The 26,072-nt window shown below is 38.3% G+C and overlaps 1 protein-coding gene across 1 annotated transcript in view; it reads right to left on the bottom strand.

The window, feature by feature from the left end:
- The window catches only part of GRIN3A (glutamate ionotropic receptor NMDA type subunit 3A), a 153,574-nt gene that overhangs the window by 104,409 nt on the left and 23,093 nt on the right, over positions 1-26,072 (bottom strand). Inside the window, exon 2 of the mRNA XM_068553316.1 lies at positions 141-745. Within this exon, the coding sequence (XP_068409417.1) occupies positions 141-745 (605 nt within the window). The remainder of the gene's footprint in view (positions 1-140; positions 746-26,072) is intronic.

Below are 26,072 nucleotides of genomic sequence, written 5' to 3'. Positions count from 1 at the left end.
GGACTAAGCCAGGATTTAAAAGTGGGACTGAGGATTCCCCACTATATGCCATGTGCTTTCTGCAAATGGGATAGATAGGGAGATTTTACTTCCTATCACAGCCCTGTGATTGGGGATGTAAACCAGGTCTTGCATCCTACCTTGATAAATATTGTCCTGAAGTGAGATTTGCAGTTTCCACATCCATGCAGTTCATCGTGCTGGGAATGAGAGCAAGTTCTGGCTGGATCATGGTGGCTGTGGCCACAGCTCTTGCGACCAGTTCCATGGCATCTTGTACATAGTACTCAAAGACAGACTGTGTTGTTTTTCCATGGGCAATGAGCCCTAAGGGCAGACCTTCTGTCCTCAGTTGCTCAACATTCTGGGAATCCCCCAGCACCCAACGAAGCTCAGGGGGTGCTACCCCAAACTGGGTGGTAATTTCGAAAATCCGCCGGATACTTTCCATGTCGCAGCCAAACATCACCATTGTGGGTGTACTGTTCTTAACGCTCTCAAGCTGGACCTGCAGGAAGCTCAAGAGGTCCTCAGTGGAGGAGAGGTTGATGGTGATGTTGATGATAGAGCCCAGGTGGAACTTGGAATTATTCTGGGTAAGGACGAGGAAGTCGGTGATGTTCCAGTCTTCCTGGCACAGCAACAAGCTAAAATTGTACCAGTTGTTCATGGTCAGGATTGAGACAGTGACATCAGCATCAGAACTTAATGAATTTTCTAAACTCAGTTGGAGGTGAAGGGGATTCTGTATTTAAAGATATGAAAAAGAAGAATTAGAAAGTAATGGCCAAAGATTATAATATAGGGTACTTTTGCTTTCTTATGAGGCTTCATCTTTTATTTTTCCCTATGATATTCAAGTGCCTCTGGGATAAAATTCCCATAATTTTGAAAGCTATGTTTCCTGTCTAACGGAATTGATTCCTTACAACTGATTTCCTTATAAGTTTTGCTCAAACTACCAAAGGGCAGATGATTCTTGGTGTAAATGTCAGGGGTGACACAACTATACATTTAGTCTTAAATTTTTATCAGGCTTGTCTACTTCCTACAGACAGTCTCCTTTAGGCATCCCATTTCTAACTATCCGTCTTCTTAACTCATTTGTTCAATTTTCCTGTCAGGTGAAATAATTGAAAGAAATTACTTTTGCTTTCCTTTAAAACTACTAGTAGAAAAATCTTAAAACAATGCAGGTGCTTGTATTAAGGATGGTGTGGAAAAAGGATGCATCATAGTTTCCCAAACTTCTAGCCCCTGAGGAAGGCACATTTAATATATGTGGTGCTATATTTGAATGTTTATGTTCCCCAAAATTCATATGTTGAAATCCTAATCCCCAATGTGATGGCATGAGGTGATGGGGCCTTTGGGAAGTAATTAGGTCATGAGGGCAGAACCCTCATGAATGAGATTAATGTCCGAGAGGCTCAAAAGAATTCCCTTATCCCTTCCACAATATGAGGACACAGTGAGAAGCTGGCAGTCTGCCACCATGCTGGGACCCTGATTTTGAACTTCTAGCGTCCAGAATTGTGAGAAATGAAATTCTGTTTTTTACAAGCTACCCAGTCTGTGTTACAGCAGCCTAAATACACTAACACATATGGAATAATTAACAATATACTCATAAAAATTAAATACATAGTCTAATATTGAAGGTTTGATTGCATTTCTGTATCTACTGAGACTGGATTCTTGCTGTGAAAGGTGAAATGTGTGCCATTTAAATGCATTTATGTAACTTCCACCACAATTTCATCTACTTATAGAACTCACCAACTCAATGAAAGAAAAGTATCTTATTTGAAAAATCACAAACTATTAATCATATAGATGAAGTGGAAATAGTCCTCTAATGAATGAATCTGTTAATTGTTCTTCCTGAGAGCAGACTTTTGACATATTTATCCTTTAACACTGACATCCTGAGGATGGTTAGCACAATGCTTTACACAATGTAGTGTACAATAGACACAGTCCAAATTGAACTAAATATGGTCCCATTTTGGAGCTATTAGACTATTGAACTATTTTTCAGAACTTGCCAAACATTCAGGTCAATAACGTGAGGAGGGCTTTCTCAGTAAGATTTCATGCCCTTGTACAAAAGGAAAGAAGTGTGGCCTTCCTTCATCTACCAAAAAGTGTATAACAAGAAATAGAGTTTGAACTGAACTTTGAATTCTTTGAAGGGTTAAAAGGATTCTGATATGTGTAGAATAAGGAGTGAGGATTCCAAAGGAATTTATGGGAGAAAAACTATGACCAAAGGCAGTAAATGAGAGTAATCATAATGGTAAGTAGGAGGGAGTCTTAAAATTTATTTTGATAACTTGACTTTTGCAAATTAAGCTTTTGAGCAAGACTTGTAATGATAAAACCGGAGCTTTTGGAGGATCATCTATGGGTAGCATTCAAAAGGGAGAGGGAAAATAAGCCTTCTAAGATTTCGATTACGTGCTAAGGGTTTAAACTGGAAGCCAGTGTTGGTAATGATAGGAAGAGTGATTAAAAAAAAGGTTTTTTTAAAATTAAAATTTAGTGACAAGGTCAGATGGAAGAAGCAAAAAGAGAAAGGTGTCAAAAAACCAAGGAGGTAGGTAGTTCCTGTTTCTAGGCTTGGGATGCCATATAAGATAAAGGACCAGAAGCTTCATTTCCTCACTCTTACTACTGATGAATATAAATTGCTCCAGAGAGTTCTTTCTGTCCTCCTCTTTTCACTTTCTTCCTTTCCTTCTTCCTTTTTATATCCTCCTGTGCCTTAACCCTCTTCCAGAATCAATGAGCAATGGAAGGCAAGCTATGCATTTAGCTGGCAGGAACAAATTATTCCCAACTGTTTTCTTGGCCTCAGTTCCCTATTCTGTTGCCAGTTTTCTTTCTAAAACATAAATATGACCGTATCATTCTTCTGCACCATAACCTCTGAATCACCCATAGGACAAATTTCAAACTTCACCTCTAACACTCCAAACATGTACCCCAAGACAGGTCATAGTGGACAATTTATTTTTCTTGTGTCAGAGTGAGCATTTTCACATCTACACAAATTTGATATGTTGAATTCTCCACCTGTGAATGTACTTGCCTATATTCATATTCATCCTTCAGAACTCAACTCTTGCATGCAGATTTCCAGAAACTAGCTTACGTTCCACTTACTACTGTTTCTGCTGCTGAGCTTTTTTTCTCACAGTATTTTGGCCCTTTTGATTTCCTGCAATGGTGAACTGGGTTTTTGTTTGACTGCTCCTCTGACTGTTGCCCAAGCAGAATTAATCGTCTCATGTCTATGTCAGGGTGTCATTTTGTTCATCCCTCTATTACAGCACCCTTCATACTGTAAGTTAGTTATTTGGTTAAGTGTTTATCTCTCACACGAGACTGGAAGCTCCTTTAGGATAAGGACCATATCTCAATCATCTCTTCTAACACAGTTATTAGTTAACCAGAGATAGTATTTATCAACTGGAATTTTCTTTTGTCCATCCTGGGCTATGATCATAATCTTGTCACTGAAAGACTGAGAAGAAAACCATTTCCAGCAGAGCTGTATGACCCAATATTTTGCCCCCAGTGGGGACAAAGGCCCATCTATCCACTTCCTACAGAGAGATTCATTAAATCAGTATGTGAGGATCATGTTCTAATGGAGGCAGAGATGAAAATGTTCTCCTCTTGCTAAATAGGGAAGTAAAATTAGCTAATCACATTGAGCATTCAGCACCAGAGAGACAAATGCATTTGGCATGAGAAAGTGACAGAGGAGTAAAATGAAAGCCCCTCCCCGTGGATTATGTGATCCGTATAATCACACTAGTCCCTACAAACGATTCTAGTAAGAAAGTCTAGATGTGGAAGTTAATCCTTACATGAATTTAAGGAACACAATTCTTCAAGTAAATATTTATTAAATAATAGTTTAGAAACATCTAGTGATATTGTATTTATCTGGCAGCCTCAGAAGCAAAATCTCCTTATTTCTCTCCATATAATAATCAAGGGAAAGGTGCGTGTGCGTGTGTGTGTGTCACACACACACACAGATATGAAAACTTATAACAAAAAATTCAAGCCTAATAGTAAAACTTTCATCAAAATCTGGGACACAAATTAAACAAGACCTATCAAATGAAACTGAGAATCAAAATCTATGTCTGACAGATAGTTTGCTGTTTGCAGAAGAACAACCCATGGCCTGAAGGAAGGTATAATTAAAAAAAAATTTCTACATTGTTTACCTCCTAAATCAGAGATCCAATAACAAAACAACTTGAGTCAGGAAGCCTCCCTCAACCATGCTGACAGTAAAAACTGCTTCATAAGTGCATTCAATTTATATAAATTAAAATATACAGGCTCAGTAGGAAGAGGTAGGGGGAGAGAAAAATGAAGTTAAGTAGTACTGATAATTCTAATTATCCTAAGTGAGTGTATTCTTTATTACCTATGACTATTATATATAGGTATTATGTATTGTAATAAATACATGTTATTACACACAGTTATATACACAAAATCATATATGCCACATTAAATAGGTAATTTTTAAAAACTGAAGTATAGTTAATGTACAACATTATGTCAATTTCAGGTGTGCAACAGTGATTTGACATTCAAATATATTATGAAATGATCACTATAATAAGTCTGGTAACCATCTGTCACCATTCAAAATTATTACAGTATTATTGACTACTATATTCCTTAAGCTGTCTAATACTTCCTCATAAGTTATTTATTTTATAACTGGTAGTTTGTATCTCTTAGTCTCTTTCACCTATTTCATCCAACCTCCGCCCCAACCTCTGGCAACCACCAGTTTGTTCTCTTTATCTATGTCTGTTTCTGCTTTGTTTTTGTATGTTGATTCGTTTTGTTTTTTAGATTCCACATATAAGTGAAACCATATGGTACTTGTCTTTCTCTGTCTGACTTACTTCACTTAGCGTAATACCCTCTAGACCCATCCATGTTGTCACAAGTGGCAAGATTTCATCCTTTTTTATGGCTGAGTAATATTCCATTGTGTGTGTGTGTGTGTGTGTGTGTGTGTGTGTGTGCGTGTGTGTGTGTGTGTATCACACATCTGCTTTATCCACTCATCTTTTGATGGACACTTAGGTCGTTTCTATGTTTTCGCTAACTTAAGGAATTTTCTAATGTAATTTTCCTATACTTTGAATTGAGTCTTTATTTCTAAGCAAGATAACACGCCACTCCACTTCATTGAGTTTTAGGGTTTTATTCCCATCATAATCTGCTTCTACATTATTTGGGGGCTGACATTCCCAAAAGTATGGGCCAGAAGTGTGGATGGGAAATGGCCATGTTGAAATGCACTGATGGAATGAAATCTCAACAAGTCAAGTGCAGAGCTGGAAGGAGAGAGGAGTTGCTAAGACAGCAGTGCAGTTGCCAGTGTCAGAGAATTGCAGAAGTGTCAGAGATTTATTCAATTGTGTAAGGGAAGATTGCTTTAGCTGTTATGGAGCACAGTGGATTTACAACTAGTAAAAGATTAAAATTCCACAGAAACAAAAACCAGGCAAGAAGGTTAAGAAAATGAGGAAAAATAAAAAGATAGAGGGGCCGTGCCTTAAGAGATATTAGAACACAACAGAAAAGGCAATTTTTATATAACCATAATAATTAAAACAGGTAAGTATTAACAAAAGGATTAACAGGTAAATAAATAGAACAGATGTTAATGCACATTAAGAAGCACATTGATTTAATATACTATATTAATATATTGAATACTATACACTGAAAATTATAAAGGAATACAGAAGAAACACATATGAAGTTAGGAGTTGAGAAAATAGATTATTTGGGAAAATAAATATCATTTAAAGTCCTAGTTCTACCATATATTAAAAATAAATTCCAGGCCATTTAAGAGTTTAAAGTATAATGTCAAATCATTAAAAGTTAGAGCAAATAGGTAAATGTGTCAGAAATCACAATGATAAAGAGAAATACATTAAACTAAATATTACAGTATGCTTTATTTCCAGCATTAAACACCTCTCATAAACAAACAAACAAAAAAAGGAATATGAGAAACAAAAGAATATTTGCAACATATTTGACAGAGTTAATGGTCACAAAATTTAAAGAACATTTACTAATCAATCAGGAAATAGAACCCTTGACTGAGCATTCATTCAATCAAGAAAATTAATTTTAAGCTCCTACTGTGAGCCATACTCTGTAAAAAAATTTCCTGTTGTCTATACAGTGGGTGAGAGATAGACAATTTACAGATAAGTAGACAAATAAACACTTAATATAATTATAAATTATAGAAATTACTGTAAATGAAACTAATAGCGTGTAGCAAGACTAGGAAAGGGGAAAGAGTATCCCAGGAAAAGTGTAATAATTATGATTCGTAGGGTAGGTGGATGCACGTATTTGCACTGTATAAGCACTCTCTAATTGGGACTTTAGAAAAAATAAGGGATGTGTATAAAAATGATTAATCACTATATATATGTAAACACAAATATTGATTTTTAAAAAAATACACATTTAACTAAAAATGTAGTTTCATTTTGACCATCCATTCCTCTTTGACTAGGTACAATCTTCCTAGTCCCAGACAAATGGTTGGAGCCACTACCTGCTTCTACATTCCCTCTGCTTGATTCTTTTTTTTTTTTAAATTTTATTTATTTATTTATTTATTCTTGGCTGCGTTGGGTCTTCGTTGCTGTGTGCGGGGTTTCTCTAGTTGCGGTGAGCGGGGGCTACTCTTCTTTACGGTGCGCAGGCTTCTTATTGCGGTGGCTTCTCTTGTTGCGGAGCTCAGGCTCTAGGCATGTGGGCTTCAGTAGCTGTGGCACATGGGCTCAGTAGTTGTGGCTTGTGGGCACTAGAGCGCAGGCTCAGTAGCTGTGGTGCAGGGGCTTAGTTGCTCTGCAGCATGTGGGATCTTCCCGGACCAGGGCTCGAACCCGTGTCCCCTGCATTGGCAGGTGGGTTCTTAACCACTATGCCACCAGGGAAGTCCCCTCTGCTTGATTCTTTACCCTTCCCTTTTGCAGTGTCTTCAATGTTCTTGCTCAAATCCTAAACTGTCCCTTCTGGCTGGACCACTGTCTTCAGTAAGCTGAGCTTTTCTCTCCTTTTGTGGGACAGTAAGTTTTGTGCTTAGGACTTAGTAGTCCCAGCAACCTATCCTTAGCTTCTGGCTCCATCATTTACAAGCCATGTGGCTTTCAACAAGTCACTCAGTGTCTCTGAGTCATAAATTTCTCATCTCTAAAACGAGGAAGATACTTCCTCCTACCTTACAGAATCATTTAGAGAATTAAATGTGAGAATGTGATAATGCATGGAAAGTAACTGGCCCAGAGTGAAGGCCCAGTAAGTAATAGTTGTTACAGTTTTCTTAGAGTTAAGTCATTGTGTTGGACATGCCTGCTAAAGTGACTGCAATACAATTTTTTTCTTTGCTATTGCTCTTTTTCCTTTCTCTTTTCTCTTTTCACCCAATGGTCCCTGCAATAAATATCTTTTACAAATACCAATTATACCAACTCCTTAGCAGGAAAAGAGCAACTCCATCTCAGGATGGGAGCCGCTATTTATTTGGAAGACATCATATTCACAGCAGAGCACACCCCCCCATAAAAAATCCCCAAAGCAAAAAACTTCTTTCTTTGGTAACTAGCTCCAGTGTGACATCACGAGTTAAGGAATTTTGGGTGCCAGTTGTTGGAGATCCCCCATCAATCTTTGTTCTTCCCAAGAGCACAGATTCAGCTATTTTGGGGATCAGTAAAAGTTTCAAAAACAGGATTCATTGCAGCAACGAGCTTGTCAGATGCTTTGAGATATTCCCTGACAGAAGAAAAGAGGTAATGAGGTTGGGTTTGCTTTAAGAGAGGAGAAAAGATGAAATTCTCTCAGCTCTTTCCTGGGCAAGCAAACCCATTTAGTTTTGACTTCTAGGCCAAAGCTCAGAAAGCTCAAGTGAGCATAATATTTCCACTACTTTTAATGGAGATGAAATTCCCTTCTATTCCTAAGTCTGCTGATTGCTAAAGGTGTTCAAGGGGCTCAGAACTGCTTCCTACACTGCTATCGCTTCTCCTCAGCCAAGCAGGCTGCAGGAGGTTTGCTGTTTCTCATTACCGCACAGCTCATTTGACCTATATTATATAGAAGTCTTTTTCTTTCTGAAAATTAAAGCTTATTCCTTTAGAAGCCCAGGCTTTTAAATAAATTAACTGTTTTTGTGGTTGCATTAGGGATTCAGGCAAACATAAGGCATAGTCCCTGCCCAGAAATTGTAATCTAATAATAATTATAATAATACAAATGAAAAGCTAATACTTACCAATGGCCCTAGTGCTTTTTGCATATTGTCTTATTTTATCCTCACAGTGACCTCATGAGGTGATTACGATGATTAGCCTCCTTTAACAGATGACAAAAATGAGGCTCAGAAAGAGTGAGTAATTTCCCCAAGGTTGCATAGCTACTGAGAAATAGAGCCTGGGTCCAAAATCCAAGTTTGTAAGACTTGAAAGCCTGTGCTTTGGGCCAGTACTCTATACTGCTCCACTTGGTAAGAATAAAATGTGCATTAGAGTCTTGACATTTGTAGATTTAAAATTTATAGCTCCAGTTATTTGCAAGTAATCCTAAAAGCCCACGGAATCAAGTCCCTTTTAAGATGTGTCATGGTATGGGTTAGAATGACATGCCCTGCACGGCTGGCACACGGGAGCCAGTGAGGGGGGCCAAGCCCGCTGCTCAGCATGCACACGGCTTCTCAGCCGTTTTCTTCCCTCATCCTCCCATTTGTAGCAACTCTTGTGAAACAAGACTTGTGTTTCTTCAATAATGACAATTTAACAAAGAAAGCCAGCGGTATAATTAATGACATCAGTTTTGTGTTTGGTAAAATAAGAAAGTTTGGAGAAGGTCACTTAAGTTTTTCATTTAGATTCTACTGAACTTCATGGACGAAACTATAATCTACAATGGTGTTTGACTATTATGTATGGGACTGTCAACAAAGATCTTAGGACATATCCCTCAGGATTTTTGAGTGATATATGAAGCAATATATAAGACAGTAGTAGAATACAAGGAATGCTTCAGAAGGCAGGATTATGGATACATGGTACAGTTGGCATAATACTGCCAATCATGCTGGGTGTGGTCTATTTCACTGCAGCAGTTTGAGGAAAGCTGGTCTTCCCTCCTGGAAATAGAGCAGACACCGGTAGACTGGCTCAGTTTTAGGAGGAAGTATTGGTACAGATACACTGTCTTCAACAATAACTGGCTGATGGATTCATCCAACAAAGCAAGTGTTGAAAGGCTATTATATGTCAGGCCATGGGTACAGCGATGCATGTCTTCAGGCAGAGGAATGAGCAGACACATGCATGCAGTAGGTACTCTTTGAACCAACTCAATCCTTTTTCATCTTAGGCCGATTTCCAGAAAGAGAAGTCAGGGGCATAGCAGGTCAGCTTGTGGCAATCACTCAAGCTTCCTGTGCTGGGCTTTTGATCACGTATTTTTTCCCATTCTAGATCCATCTAATTATCGATACTCAACTCTTTCATCTATGTTCCACCCACTTCTACCTTTTGTTGTGGATGGTTATACTTTGTTTCTCTCACCTGACCTTTGGTAATCTTGAAAGCCTTTAGCTGCCACTCACTCTCTGAGCTCTGTCCTCTCAGCCCATGCATACAAGATATACCCTGCCCAGGTACAATTTCTGGGGCTTAAAACTGTCACCAGTATACTTGGGGAGGGGGAGGACTTTGTTTAAAAGGATGTGGCTACATAAGATATGTAGTCATATGGTGCTCAAGAGAGCAGTCAGTACAGGCAAAATGGCCCAGTGTAGGAAAAGGTGAACCAGGGACAGGGAGTCACTGGAAATGTGGCCATTTGACATCAGGAAAGACTAGTAGCAGGCAACAAGGTCCAAAACCTTGGTTTGGGGTTCAGTAGGTCACTGCAACTCCTAGGGGAGCCCAGAGGAGAGAATACTTTGGCTCTATTTGGAGTAACTCAGACCTTTGTTTGAATTGTGGCTCTGCCATTTACCAGTTCTGTGTGGTAGACTTTATGAAAATCATTTAGCCTCGTGGAGCTTCACTTTACTTTTCTGTGCAATGAAAATGATACCACCTACCTTGCAAAGTTTGTGAGTATTAAATAACATAATATATATAAAACATCAGCACACAGTAAACAGTAAGCGGTAGCTTATAATAATGATGCTGTTGCTGATGAGGTTAGGAATATTATGCTAAGAGAACTGAAGTATAAGGGCTAGACTGGTGGTACATTCAGCTTATTGAATGAATACTTGAGTATCTGTTTTGTGCCAGTCATTGGGTACTGACTACTGGGACTACAGTAGCGAATAAGGCCAGAGTTGTCTTTTCTTTTATGGACTTTAAAGTCTAGAGGATACTATTACCAGCACCAAGACACAAACTGAGGATTAATTTAGACATAAAGCAGCAGACCAGTGACAAGAAATAGGGCCCAAAGTTTGAGCCAGACTAAAAGGAATGGTGATTTGGTTTTTCAGTTTTAGATTATGAGGCAAATATCTTCACACCCTTCTTTGCTGAATTTCAGACAAGCGCTGGGTATTGGGGCAAGACCAAGTTTACAGGTGAAGGTCATGGATGACATGGAAGGGAGGAGGAGGCTAGAAGAAGTCAGGATCTGACAATTAAGGAGGTGTCCTCACATGCCCAACATGTAGTAAGTATCTGGTAAATGTTAGCCTTATTACTGTCATTGGTGTTGTTAACAAAATTAGCCCACTTACTTGGGCTGGCACAATTGATCCTTCCCTCATGACTCAGAGCATTCTGATGTCAGCACCAGTCACTGTGCCTGACTGCGGGACCATGATGTGCTCAGGGGCCATGGAGCCAGCTGCTTTCCATGTTGACTGAACTAAGTAGGGCTGAGCTTATGGAAATGCTGGAGCTCTTGAGCCTCTCTCGAAAGTATATTTTTTCTCTTTCCTGCCACGGCGTAGGGTTACCTACTATCCCCTTTTGTTTTGTCAGTTTGCCAACTTTCAGCAACTCCTTGCAGCCTCTTTTTATTATACTTTGAGCTAGAAAGAGTATAACTCTCATGTCACTATTTTGTCTCAAATAAGAGTAAAATACATCAAGACCATCTCATAAGCAAATATTAAGGAGGCTGTGGACTGGATTTGATATCAGGACTGTTCTAGGGAACTTGACTTCCACTTCTTTAACTGCGACAAGAGAATAATAATAGTCAACCAACTACCTCAGGACAGTGTGGAGACCACATGATGATATGCATGTGAAAGTGATTTATGAAGTAGAAAGCACTGTTACAGTAGGGGACACGATGCATTTGCATGTCTGTTTTCTGGACAGTAGGGGGTTGGCAGGATCAATAAGCTGGATAGAGGTAAAGGAGGCATTTCTAGAGTAGAATATTCAAGTTAGATATAATTTTCAAATTCTATGCCAACTTTTTCATCTTCATATTACAGAGGATAACATTATTTGTTACACTTCAAAAACTTTTGGAATAAAGATGTTGGTTTAAGACTGATTTTAGTTCCTATTTCCACGCTCAGGTTTTCGTCAAATTAAGTAGTATTTGAATGAACCTCCACATTTATATTATCAGCAGGGCAGATGATTTATAAGATAATTAAAATTTATTGAAGTATTCAAACTATTGTTATAGACGCTCTCTCGGTGACAAACTGGAGCATATTTTCTTATAATGGGAACTGTTGAAATGTGCACCAGATAAACTGTCTAGCATGCAAGTTAAATTTCCTATGGAAATTTGATTATTTTATGTCACTGCAGCTTGAAACTATTATTAAGAGATGGCTTATGTCACATGCTAATTTGCTTTATTATACTAAGAATGAAAAGTCAGCTAAATGTTGATTATTTCTATTAACTGACACCACAGTTGACATAAACTTTTTTCTCGATTCCATAAGCCATTTTTTAAATTGATACAAGTACACGTTTTGTACATTTAAACCATGGTTCAACTAATTGTGATGTAACATGGCTTTCGTATATTCTGGTTTAGCATTCCAGATTAATTTTCATAATATCATAAAATTTATAAAATCAATTTAGTTGCATAATGGCTTCTTATTTCATTTGAAAAATTAGATGGACTCACATTCATTGCTTGCTACCTGACATTGACCAGTTTAATACTAGAAATAGTATTAGCATGACCTTAAATAGTATCTAAGTAAATTTCCATCTTACCACTTTACTTCAAAACTTGTGATCTATTCATTATGATTAAGCTTTGCTGCAATACATTTTATTTCACTTGCATTAATAGGCACACATTAGCATAGTTAATTCTTTGTACCTTTCAAATCCTGGTTCAAAGTAAGAAGGCATTAGAAATATTGAATTTAGTTTCAAAGTCTCTGGTCACAGAGGCAGTACTTTCTTATGAATTAGAGAAAGTAGAATTAGAGCCTTCAAACTCTTAAAGCCTCTATAAGCAGTTCTGGTGACTTCAGGTCCAGAATGATGAATCCTGAGTGAACAGACCTATGTTCATTCAGGATGGTCTATGTGAGCACTGTCACTTATTATGAAATGAAAAATGAACTATTTGGTTATTTTCAAATTTAAGATTTGGATTGCATCTGGCCCTGTTGTGAACTCACTTGTCACATCATTGCCCGTATCCATTCAAGCCCAGTGATAATCAGATAAGGCAGAAATATTAAGTTTGAAGGTCCACCAAAAGCTAATCAGTGCACTTATGATTTTATCATTTGGTTTGTAAGGGACCTTAAAGCTCACTTAATTCAAACTCCTGTACAGTTTACAGAATGCCATGTATTAAGGTGCAAGAGTGAGTTAAAGGTCTTTCTCGTTCTATTTGGAAAGTTGATAATTTGTTTAATTGAGGTGGTCTGTCTTCCTTACAGTCTTTTGTGAATATGACTAAATTTTTAATATTTATGAATATCTACTTGTGTTTAATTTTATTTTAAAGGAAAGATTCAGGCTCAGCCCAAACTTGCACACTCTAATATCTCTCTGCAGTCCTTAAACCACAAATAATTGCTCTTTATAAAAGAGGTATAAAGAATGTACTGATTTATGAATTCACTAATTTTTCTTCTCCACTGTGACAAACATATACAATCACATCATGTCTTGAAAGGGAAACATTAATCGCTAACATATCTAGTGCTAAAAAGAATTAAATAAAATGGATTTTCTGGGTTTCCATCCAACTTACTATATGAACTCCGGAATGATCTCTTTCTGGAATCACTTACTGTCCATATATATTCATTCTGTTAGCATTATTTAGCCTCTATTGGCATTATTATTTTTTTTAAACTCTTGCATATCACACCAAAGGCCTTTAGGCTTTAAAATGAGAAGAACCACCAAAGATCATCATTATGTTTTCTAAGTCAGTCCAGGGAACATAGACCCACAAAGAGATCAGGGACCTTGAGAGGTCTTTACTGTTTCCAGAATAAAAGAGAGTTGATAACCCAGCCTTTGTAACTCAGTCCAGCATCTCAAAGTGCTAAATTCACAATGTTGATGATTTTCTCTCTCCCTCTGCCTGTGTCTTGGGTGATCCTGGAGAGTCCTGATGTCTTATTTCTTGCCTCCCTTTCCAGATTATGCAAGATCCATCAGAGCTGACTGTTACATCTCTGTTTTCTAGCCATCATCCTTATCTCCTTTGAAGCACAACAGGGGTGGTACTGTTTATTCAGTTGTCTAAATATATCTTAGTTTCCTTTGATCTTGGAAGCCATTTCAAAAACCTTGGAATTCCCAGCTCTCTTGCCTCTACATCCATGGATCATTTTCTCTGCCCAGAACACTCTTTACCTCTCTTTTTGCATCACTAACTCCCAGTCATCTTTCAAGGCTGTGCTCAGGTTTCTTTTCTCTGGTTAAACATTGTTACTTGCCTCACTCTCAAGTTATATTACTTGCCTGCCTTTTATCTGCAGCCCCACCATATTTTGTACATTTGCCTCTCATTTTTTACATGGCATAATCATTAGTTTACTCATCTCTCTCCTTCCCTGGAATATTTGGGGGCTAGAGAAGTTCCCTCATATAGTGAAATCCTGAGTTACATTGCCCAGAAAATAAGAGACTCACAGAGAAGTGTTGGTTGAATGAATAAATGGTGATATGTAAATTTAGATTTAGAGAAGTCTGACCTTTAGCTGAGATGTGTGTCTATTTTTTATGTCATTTTCCTTCCTGTTTGACTAATATGGTGTCTCTCTAGAGCCAAGAATGATTATTATCTGCTTTCCCATAAAATCCTATCCTTCCAGATGACACAAATCTTCTCTGATGTCAATCAGCAAAGTGGCACCTGAATGTCAAGAGGATTGACAGAATTGCTCAAATGCATATTCGCCCCAGGCACTGTTTAGAAATACAAGGGAATCATGATATGCTCAAACTCAGTGTGTGTCAGTCATTTTCTTTACACTAAAGATGGTTGTAGAGAAATATTTATTGTGCTTTATAAATTATTCATAATTGAATTTGTTTAAATGCTCAACAGTGATGCATTTAAAACATGATTCAATATACAAAAGTATAAATACTGAGGCAATCTTTCAGTTACCTATCTGTTATCTAGAGTGAGGTACCATTATAGAACTGGAGAAATGACTTTGAAATCTCCGTGACCAACCTACAATGGGATTCTAACAAAGTAACTGGAAATGACAATAAATAAAAACTATGTTAAGGGAAAGAAGAGGACAAAGGAAGATGACAGAAGTCTTATCAGGATTTTAAACCTTAAAATAACACACCTATTATTACTACGAATAACAGAAAGTATCTTGGAGTTTGCATAAAAGAGAAAGTAATTAAGCTTCTCCTTGAATTCAGAGACACAACTTGGCTTGGAGGATGGGAGAGGGGAGCATGGACACCTGAACTACAGTATGAACTCTCCCCCCTCCTCGCCCTGCGTTAGTCTAGTTTGCCACTTACTGTAGATGGTGGAAGTATGAAGATGCTTACTCTTCCTCAAGAGAATAAAGTGTAGATTGTTATGAGTTGAAGTAAGGTGAGTCCAGAACTGGTACCTGCAGTGTCTGGCAATTTTCTTTTTTTTTTTTAATTTATTTTTGGCTGTGTTGGGTCTTCATTGCTGCGCGCAGGCTTTCCCTAGTTGCGGCAAGCGGGGGCTACTCTTCGTTGTAGTGCACGGGCTTCTCATTGCGGTGGCTCCTCTTGCTGCAGAGCACGGGCTCTAGGCATGTGGGCTTCAGTAGTTGTGGCTTCACGGGCTCTAGAGCGCACAGTAGTTTTGGCGCACAGGCTTAGTTTCTCTGTGGCATGCGGGATCTTCCCGGACCAGGGCTTGAACCCCTGTGCCCTGCATTGGCAGGCAGATTCTCAACCACTGTGCCACCAGGGAAGTCCTAGCAATTTTCAATTAGAGAAAAGATGGGGAATTTTTTCTTTCTTCTCTCTCACCTCCGTAATGACCTTGTTCTGGAATTTGCTTCAGCAGTTTCTCTCTCTCCCTGGGATCTCCCATAAGCTTACAAATATCCTCAATACCATCCACTTTCCTACTCCAGCTACTATTATAGTTATTACTCCTTTTCTGCAGCACAAGTCTGAAGATGTATCAATACTTAAAATTACTTATTCCTCATTTTTCATTTTTCTCACCTAATCAGGCTTTTGAATTCACCACCACAACATTTATTGAAGCAGACAATGACCAAATACTACTGAAGTGAAAGGATGATTTTCATTGTACAGGTGACTCACCTCTAAATACCATACAACACAGTTTTTCACTCCCTCTTGAGACACTTTATCCTCTAGGCTTCTCAATTCCATAGATGGGCCTTGTTTTCTTCTTACCTCACCAGTTTATCAGTCTATCATTTTTCTAAATTTGATGCCCTTGGCTCTGTCCTTGCCTCCTGTTTTCTTATCTACGCTACAGCCTACTAAGTTTAAGTACCACGTATACCCTTTATTCTCTAACCTGCGCCTTGTGTATTTGACTGCCTTCTTGATATCTCTTTTTGGATTCCTGTTAGGCATCTGAAACCTAACAAGTCCAAAGAGATTCATTGTGTTCTTTCCTCTTACCCCCACTCCACCCCTGCCAAATCCACTTCCTTGAAAGCCCTCCCCAAGTACCATCATCCACACTGACTGCTCCGACCAAAAACTAAGAAGTCTTCATATCCCTCATTAATCCATCAGTAAGTCTCATTCACTCCAAAATATATCTCAAATTCAATCACCTTCGTCATCTCACTTTTTTTTTTTTTTAAATACATTTATTTATTTATTTATTTATTTTTGGCTGTGTTGGGTCTTTGTTGCTATGCGTGGGCTTTCTCTAGTTGAGGAGAGCGGGGGCTACTCTTCATTGTGGTGTGTGGGCTTCTCATTGCAGTAGCTTCTCTTGTTGCGGAGCACGGGCTCTAGGGTGGGCGGGCTTCAGTAGTTGTGGCACACAGGCTCAGTAGTTGTGGCACACAGGCTCAGTAGTTGTGGCTCGCAGGCTCTAGAGCGCAGGCTCAATAGTTGTGGCACACGGGCTTAGTTGCTCCACAGCATGTGGGATCCTCCCGGACTAGGGCTCGAACCCACGTCCCCGCATTGGCAGGCAGATTCTTAACCACTGCGCCACCAGGGAAGTCCCCATCTCACGGTTTCTAGAGCAAGCCTCCCTCCCCTCTGTCACCTATGCTAATGTGACAGCCTCCTCATTTAGTCTCCCTGCCTCTACCACTGCTGGTCCAGCAATCAGTTCTATACATAGCAGGAAAAATGATCTTTTAAAAAAATCTAAAATCTAAAATCATTCCTTTGCTTAAAATACTTTGATAATTTTCCACTGCAACTAAAGCAAAATGTAAGCTGTTTGCCCAGTGCCCTAAATGATCTGGCTCTGCCTATTTCTCTAAATTCCCCACTCCACTTGTGTGGTCTCAAAGCCCTTATACTCAAACCTTGTATTTGGTGTTCCTTCTTATTTTATGCAAAGTGGGAATACTGTTCCCCCATGTGGCTGATTCTTTCTCAACATTGAGACCTCAGCTCAAATTTCTGGACTTTCTAACATGAGCAGCCTCTCCACTGCATCACCCTCCTATCATTTTCTTCACAGAACATGATTTTATCTTCTTCAATAACAGAAATTATTGGGACTTCCCTGGTGGCATATTGGTTAAGAATCAGCCTGCCAGTGCAGGGGACACAGGTTCGAGCCCTGGTCTGGGAAGATCCCACATGCTGTGGAGTAACTAAGCCCATGTGTCACAACTACTGAGCCCGCCTGCCACAACTACTGAAGGCTGCGTGCCTAGAGCCTGTGCTCCGCAACAAGAGAAGCCATTGCAATGAGAAGCATGTGCACCACAACGAAGAACAGACCCTGCTGGAAGCAACTAGAAAAAGCCTGCGTGCAGCAACGAAGACCCAATGCAGCCAAAAATAAATAAATAAATAAATTTATTAAAAAAACAAATTATCTTATTCGTTTGTTGATGAATTTGTTGACTATTTTCTCACTACTAAAACGAAGTTTCTAGAAGGCCCAGACACTAGATCCTTACTATCTCCTCAGGGCCTAGAGTATTGTTGAATGGTGTTTGTTGGTTGACTGACTCAAGATATCTCTCTATCACATATTAAAACTGAACTTTCTACCAAAAACTTCAAAAGGTCATTTTTTGAGCAATAAGGTGTATCCTAGAAATTGTCCCAGTAGAATAATTTTGGGGCGGTTGATCTATAGAAATCTGTCTTCTTTGCTACCTGTCTCCATCCATGCCTCCATGGTGCTCCCTTTGCCTTTATTTCTCCCTCTGTCTCTGTCTTGATCTTAATCTCTATCTTGGTATCTAAATTTCTTTGTCTAAACATTTGTCTCCTTTGTGGCCCTATCTCTAGCTTTCCCTCTTGTTTAAACACAAGCAAAGGGCTTCCTTTAAAAGGAACATAATAATGGCAAGTGACTGTATTTACTGAACATTAGAAACCATTATCATATTCAAACAGCTTGCTGTTTTGGCTACTGTCTTTGAAAGATGAGACATTTTAGCTATTATGGCACATATGACTCATTATGGCACAGCTCTTTACTGCAAAATTGGCTATCTGTGGATCAAATCATGTTTCCTAAAATATTCTCATACAGTATTTCTCGACAGAATAGGGCTAGTCCATTCAATAAATTAATGTAATGTTACAGAGAGTCTCAATTTAATTCTTTGGTGTCTGAAGTCGTATTCACTTTCAGAGTAACTCATGTTTTTAGGCAATATATTTTAAGTATATTTTTATTTGTTGAATTGCTACGATATGGCAGGCACTGTAATACATATTGGAAGTGTGATGGGAATGAACAAAACAGACATGTCATCTGTCTCTATGGAGCTCAGAGTCTTAAGGGGGAGGTGGATATTAATAAAATAATACATTAATAAAATAAAAAATAATAGTAGGTAACAGTTATTGGGTGAATGTTTACTATGTGCCAGTCAGTGTTTTAAGTGTCTTACAACTATTAACTCATTTAATCCTTACAACAATTCTATGATGTAAGAACTGCTAACATGCCCATTTTATAGAGGAAGAAACTAAGATCACATATCTGGTAAGAAACCAAGATGGAATTCAAAATCAGTCTCTAGAAGCCATACTTTTAATCACTACATTTTCCTGCCTGGAGAGACTTGTTGAAAAAAAAAATGAAAGGCAAGAATCATTCCAAGTAAATTCATAATTATAATGATAAGTTCTATGAACCTAAAGTGAACAGTATAAAGAGAGTACAGTCCAGAGTGACCTAGTCTGGGGAATCAGGGAAGATTTTCTTAGGGAAGAGAGGGGGAGGATTTAATTAATTTATATTTCATTCCCTCCAGCCCTATTCTGCCCTACCTAATACTACAAGAACCTTCTTTTCAAAGGAATTGAGAAGCTCCTCACTGACAATTTGGTAGTTAATTCATTCTCTGACCTTTCCACTTCCTGCAATGTAATCAATCTTCACTGTTGCTTAACATAGTGCAAAGTCAGAACAAATGAATATAGGTCAGATACACGTAAGAACACCCTGGGTGGCAATGGGGTCTGTCTCAGGATGAATGTGGCACCTTCAATAATAACCCTAACAAGTGAACAATATTAACTCCAATTCTTTTGTGACCCATTCTAGCCACTTGTAGATTAGCTATAATCTGGAGAGGAATTATTTAAGAGCATCATAATCAGATTATGCAATTAAGGTCCTGGAAGGACTGACACTATTGCATTTAATTTATGACACTGTAGTAAATCATTTCAGGGAAATGGCACCTCTCCTTTTAACACAGGTCATTAGGAAAACGGTCCTCACCATCCATGTGACAGAACACTAGAATGTGCTGCCAGAGGAGGTCATCGTAGGTTCTTTTTAAGCAACAGCTCATTTAATTCCCACATAGGCCAGGATGCTTCAATTTGTTCCTTGGGTACAGATTTCATTCTTCACCCCAGCACTTATCTAAAAATGTAGAACGTTGCACACAGGGAGACCAAGAGAAAGAATGAAGATGAATGTGTTGCCAAATAACAAAGTTTTATAGTCTCTCAAATCCAAGAGGATTGATCTCTTTATTTTTTTCACTTGCAGATGAAACTTACGGATTTCAGAAAAGAAGTCACAGACGTGTAATGAGGTGGTGAGACTAAATCAGCAAATGAGAAGCAGGAAACATCCCAACAGCAATTCAACAGCCGCTGAAATTTGCAAAATATGCCAGTATCTCCCAGGAGAGTGAACAATCATGATGTTGAAATATCAACTGTGGAAATAGTATGTTAAAAATGCAGTGCAAAATTTCCCAGCAGTATATTTTGTCTTATAAGGTGTAGCCTTATGCACAATAGTCCATAAGTAGCCTCAGGGTTGTAGCTACATCAGCAGAAATCTCTTTACTTCTCTGTCCATGGTAATCACTAGTGAACGCAACTGGGGACACACTGGCTAGCTTAATTTATTATCACCAGTTAATTGTCTATGTCTAATAAGGTTAAACGATGAAATTCAAACCCAAATCCTATATCACCCATTTGACTGCTCTTCTTGAAGGCTAGTTTATTGTCTGATCCTGCATATCTTTGGCACCGTCAAGAAAGGCCTCCCTTTTGGTTGCCCTGGTGATGCTTTCCTCATATGTCTTTTAAAATATCCCAGATGGGCAGCTCCTCAGAAATAAAAAATGGATATAGATGGGAGTCATATTACTTAAAAAGTAAACAAATTATTAATGTACTTATCTTTCTAGTTTAAGCAAACACTGCTTTTGTTTTGATTTAACTTTTTACAATTGCTCCCAGTACTAATAGAGACATTTCTAACACTATACAATATGCCTACAGTTTTCAGGTAATATCAAGGCAATTGTTTTCATTCTTAACTGTGGCATCCTAAGAATTTGGGATTAGCAGGCAGTGAATTTTGACTCCCTTCTTGGAAAGTTAGGGTAATGTTCTACTCTTTTTTATGCTTAATGTTTCTGCCAAAGAGGAGAGTGAAAAGGAGCACGAAGTCAGAAGTTACTCACTATGCTTTTGATAGTTCTTTGGCAAGGCTTTCCCTTTAATGTTAACCAATTAATTGCATCTCCCCGATCATTAGGTGAAGAAAAGATGGAGTCCCTCAATGAAAAAGACTGGGGTAGGGGGCGGTGCTCAGAGGTGCTGCATGTGTAATAGACAGGAAGAGAATGAGAACAATCCTACCGTTTGGAGGAAGAGCCTAAAATGAGTTTGCTGATGAGAGTAAAATATTTGTCATTCTAAAGGGTCCTGAGGCCATGTCAGTGATTGAGTGCTAATAGTAGTCGAAAGATCACTACTCACTACGTGACTAATGCAATCCCATTTTAGGACTTGAATAGCTAATTGGATTTTATGATTTTCGGGGATTTAACATTATTTTGGGCAATGGGTTGTCCAGTGGTGGGAAGACCAGCATCATATGCCTTTTAAATACCTCTTCAAACAAGATAATGTGGTTTTTTTTTTTTTTTTTTTTATAGGTAGAGCCAATTAAAGCATATTTTGCTCCAGTGGCACTAGAGGACTACATGATAGTATTGCTAAGCCAAAGTGGGAGTAGAATGCTCTGTACGAAAGGGAGAGATGGGGTACTGTGGCTTAGCCCCCAGCGAGCTGAAGGTCATAGATATTAATGTGGCCTGGGAATTATCTGTATGATACCTACCATGACAGGGTTCTATTTATATAATTACAATTAATAATGAATAAGTCATTTTGGTTTAGAGACCCAGAATTAAATTTATCATCTGTTCAAGGCATAAATCTTCAGAAAGAATGGGATAATGATTTGTCTTATGCATTTCTATGGCTAGCCTGACATTTTTATACCAGATGAGTGAGCATGTAGCTCCAGAGTTATAAGGTCTACACTAATGTCTCCCAGATGTTTATCAAAAGTCCTCAGAGTAACTATACAGACTCTCACATAAAATTTCGCAGTAAATTCCCCAATATATGCATATGTCTTAGGACGTATTTTATGAATCTCACATAATAGCAGAAAGCTCAGGATTAAATTTTTGACTGTTATAAATGTTTTCAAAAAGCTTTGAAAAGGATTCAAAATGATCATAACACACAGGCAATTTCAAAATTCTCCCGTGACCCTTGGCAATGGACTTACTCTTTTAACGGCATGTTCATATTTTCCCAGCCATAACCTGTATCCTGATTCTTTAATTTTTTTTTCTCTTTTGAAATTGATTTTTCCTAGGAAGATGGGTTGCTTAACATTTCTAGGGGTTGGACATGAGTAAGGGAAGTTAATGGTAAGTATGTTAATATGTATTCAAGGTCAGATAGGTCTCAGAAAATTCAAATAATCTTTTCCAGAAAGAAACAAGAGCCATTATTTGTCCATCTCAGCAGCTTCCAATGATAATAAATAACATTTTAAGATGCCAAAGGGATCATCTAAAGGCAGTTTTAAATAACATACCATTTATTGAAACAGAGTACAGCTACCTGCTTATAGAATCTTTGGTAGAATATCCCTGGTGTTTTGAGGCAGCAGAACCTGGTGATTAAGGTCTCAGGAGAGGAGCCAGGACCTTTGGATTCTGAAGTTGGTGCCAGAGCAGCTCATACACTCACTATCTAAGTTCTCAGAAGGAGAATCTCTGAATCTGTAGTGATTTAGAAAACAGAGGACTGAACTTAAGATCAGAAAAATTCATTTTAATACTTGCTTGGTAAATTGTACACCTGAAGCTCAGTTTCTTTAAAACTTCATTTGTAATTTGATGGATTAATATCTTCCTCCTAGAGTTGTAGGGTGTTGTGTGAGGTTATGTGAACTAAAATTATTTTGTAAATTGTAAAAGACTCATCAAATGAGAGTGATTGTTTTTATTATACAGATACAAAAAAAAAAAAAAAAACTCATGCCTTGTCCCCAAGACCTAAAGGGAATGAGACACTCTGTCATAACCTCACACTGTACTTATTCCTTCTTCAGTTATAAAAAAAAGTCTGTTGGAGAATGTAGGAATGGTGTTTTTATGCTATCAATATGATGGTGTAAAAGGCCTTTCAAAAAGTATTGTTTGGATATGCCAAACAAATTTATTATATATACAACCTGTCTCTTTTAGTTACAATTATCCTTCTAAATTCTTTTTCATGGAAATCTTTTGTTTTAGAAAACTCTTGAGTTTACCTCAGTAATTTGGAAGGCTGGAAGAAGGAACTAAAGTGCTGGCAGTAACAGTCCAGTCTTTAAAAACCGGAGAATTATTTTTTATTTATTTATTTATTATTATTATTTTTTGGCTGTGTTGGGTCTTCGTTTCTGTGTGAGGGCTTTCTCTGGTTGCAGCGAGCGGGGGCCACTCTTCATCGCGGTGCGTGGGCCTCTCACTGCTGCGGCCTCTCTTGTTGCAGAGCACAGGCTCCAGATGTGCAGGCTCAGCAGTTGTGGCTCACGGGCCTAGTTGCTCCGCGGCATGTGGGATCTTCCCAGACCAGGGCTCGAACCTGTGTCCCCTGCATTGGCAGGCAGATTCTCAACCACTGAGCCACCAGGGAAGCCCGAGAATTATTTATAGGTAAATGATAATTGAGAGTCTGGGCAGATTAGGGGTGGGCGAGTGGAAACTAGGGAGCTAAGATTATTAAGGATCTAAGTCTCAATTATGAAAAAATCTCAAATGACAGATAATAGCGATTTTGTGTTGAATCAAATTCTCTATGTCAGAGAATTCTTATTATTTTTTTGAGCATCAAGCATAAATATAAATTAAGACAAAAGTTCATTTATTGTTGCATGGAGAATGCCCAAATATGTGCAAATGCTAGTAATCTTTTGCAGTTATCAGTGGATATATTAAGTCTTGACAGATGACCAGTGTCTCAAGTCTATTCTCAACAGTAATAATTTATTAGCTAAAAAGAGAGCTCAACTAGTGTAGAGGTCTGTAGTAGGCTGATACTTTCCAATTTCTACCCTGGTCCATAGATCCATATTATAACTCAGAGATTTATATTTATGGCAAAATTGTATAGTCAGTTTAATCAAGTTGCTTTCTTAATGGAGAGGCTACTGAAGAGAGTCAACCTCTGGTGATGAGGTACCCGAGGGAGGAATTTTGCCAAGCAATTACAGTGACATTATGTGGCATAATAAAGTCAACTGGCACCTAGGCATTGTCCCAGGCAATCTGAAAGACAAAGTAGATGGCCAAAGCAAATAATTCACATTAATGTATTTTTCTTTAAACTCTGTACTGTCTGATTCAACTATCATCTGTTTAGTTCAGATGAATTGGAAAATTGCCCAGTCTCCACAGTTCTCAGCACTCAGGTACACATGCCTAACATACTATGGTAAATGTTGTGAAATAATAATTTTATTGATAATAAAACAGTATCAAACCATGTTGAACAAGGAGACATTAATCACTCACAAATACATCTCAGAGTTAGAAGATGTCATAGCATCAATGGCATCCACTATAGGCCTAGTCAGAGCTGTGTGGAGGCTTTGGAGCTACAAAGAATGAATATGATTCCTGACTGTGCCTCTTACTAGATGAGTGACCTTAAGCAAGTAAGGTCCTTAAGTAAGTGACCTTAAGTAAGTACTCCCTAATCTCTTTGCCAATAATGTAAGAAGAAAAATATTAGCTATGTGAGAAGATCTGGTGAGAATTAAATATGATAATGCATGATGCCTAGCACATAGTAATGGTGCACTGAATGCTACCAATCATTACTACTATTTCTTGGAAATCTGAGTGACACACTGTGTCTATTGTCTCTCAGCTCCAGACCCACCTTCCTCTTCTTTGCTTTGGGATGCTGGAGCTAGTGTACTACAAATCACATTTCTGTTTTGCCAGGGGATTCTGGTAGGCTCTGCCAATAGAGGTCACTAGAGGGAGACTGCAGGGCTGGAGAAGAGAAGGGACTTTCTTCTTGTGGGTTTTCTGCCTGCTCCAGGTTCCATTAAGCATTGCTTCGATTGAAGCAAGCTTCTTCATTCTTTCAACAGTTTCTTTCCAGGGCAGAAGCCAAATCCAGTGCAGCTTTTCCGGCACTTGCAGAACCACTTTATCCTGCACACTCAGAGATACCACTACCAACCAGCCAGTTAGAGCTCTGTATCTGAGCCCTGATGTGCCCTCCTTAGAGCTCAGAGGCACCATCACTAGTTGAGCAGCACCCCTTTTTCTCAGATGTCCAAGTTTTAGCTTCACAGGGATCTTCCTCTGAGCTTTGAAGTATTAGTATTTCTAGCCTCTTCCTATTGTTTCCTCAGCTGTAGGGATGGTAACCCCTTTCAGGATTTGCTATCTTCACACCACAGAGTTCTCTTATTATCCTTCCAGTTACCAGACTGACAACTTTGTACCTAGTTAATTATTTATTGTATTAAATTCCCTCTCCAAATAAGTGGTATGGTTTCTACTTCCTGAGTAGCGCTCACTGACACACTCAATATCTGACAGTTTATTTAATCATTTGGACAGCTTAGAAAGATCTCAGTTTTGAGAGGGGGCCCTTTTTAACCACACAGAACAACTTTCTGAATTTCACCAGCTTATCCAGTATCGACATGTTTCAAATAAGGTTACTGCTCCAAAGTCACATAACTAGGTGGAAGTTATGAGGTAGACAAGGCAGCCAGTAGGAAATGGCATGAAGGCATGGATAGAAATGAAATGATTGATTGCTTGTTCAAAGCAAAACTACAGTGATGAATCACCATTCTAGAACTTATCCATAAAATTCCAATAAAATTCAGGAACTGGTCTGATGCAACAACATTCCTCAACTTCCTATTAAAATATCAAATAAGACATAAAAATATGAAAGCTCACAACTCTAAAAGCTTCTGTTAACAATCAACTTATTGCTAGAATGGAAAGATGTTGCACAAACTGCAAGCTAGTGGAACCAGAAGAAAAAAACATGAAATTGATATTGTATCTGAAAATAATAGCTAATATTTCTTGAATACTTAATATATACCAGGCATTTCTTAATACTTTTTTATAAGTTATTTCATTTAATCTTCCTTAAAACTCAATAAGATAGATCCTACTATCTCTATCTTATAAATGAGGAAATTAAGGCATAGAGATGTTAAGTGATTTACCTGGTTACCTTTAGCTAGTCAATGGCAGGGATGGGATTAAAACTCAGGTACTCTGGGTCCCCTGGTTTTGTTTTTTTTTTTAATTCAAACAGAAAGTCACAAAAATTATAATCATCCTCATCAGTCCCCTGGTTTTTGACTCCTATAATGATTATCACCTCTTTCCTTCTATCACTTAGCTCAATTAGAAGGGTCACCAAGGCCCCTCCATTGCATGAGTTCTGCTTTTTGAGGTAGTCAGAATGACATTCAATTACTTTCCTTCTCTGATTAGTATTTTTATTCCTGAATCTAGATAAAGGAGAAATTGCATATCCAAGAGGAGTGTGTATGGG

Source organism: Eschrichtius robustus, chromosome 10, assembly GCF_028021215.1.
Source record: "Eschrichtius robustus isolate mEscRob2 chromosome 10, mEscRob2.pri, whole genome shotgun sequence".
Taxonomy (NCBI): Eukaryota; Metazoa; Chordata; class Mammalia; order Artiodactyla; family Eschrichtiidae; genus Eschrichtius; species Eschrichtius robustus.
This window is presented reverse-complemented; position numbering and strand designations above follow the sequence as displayed.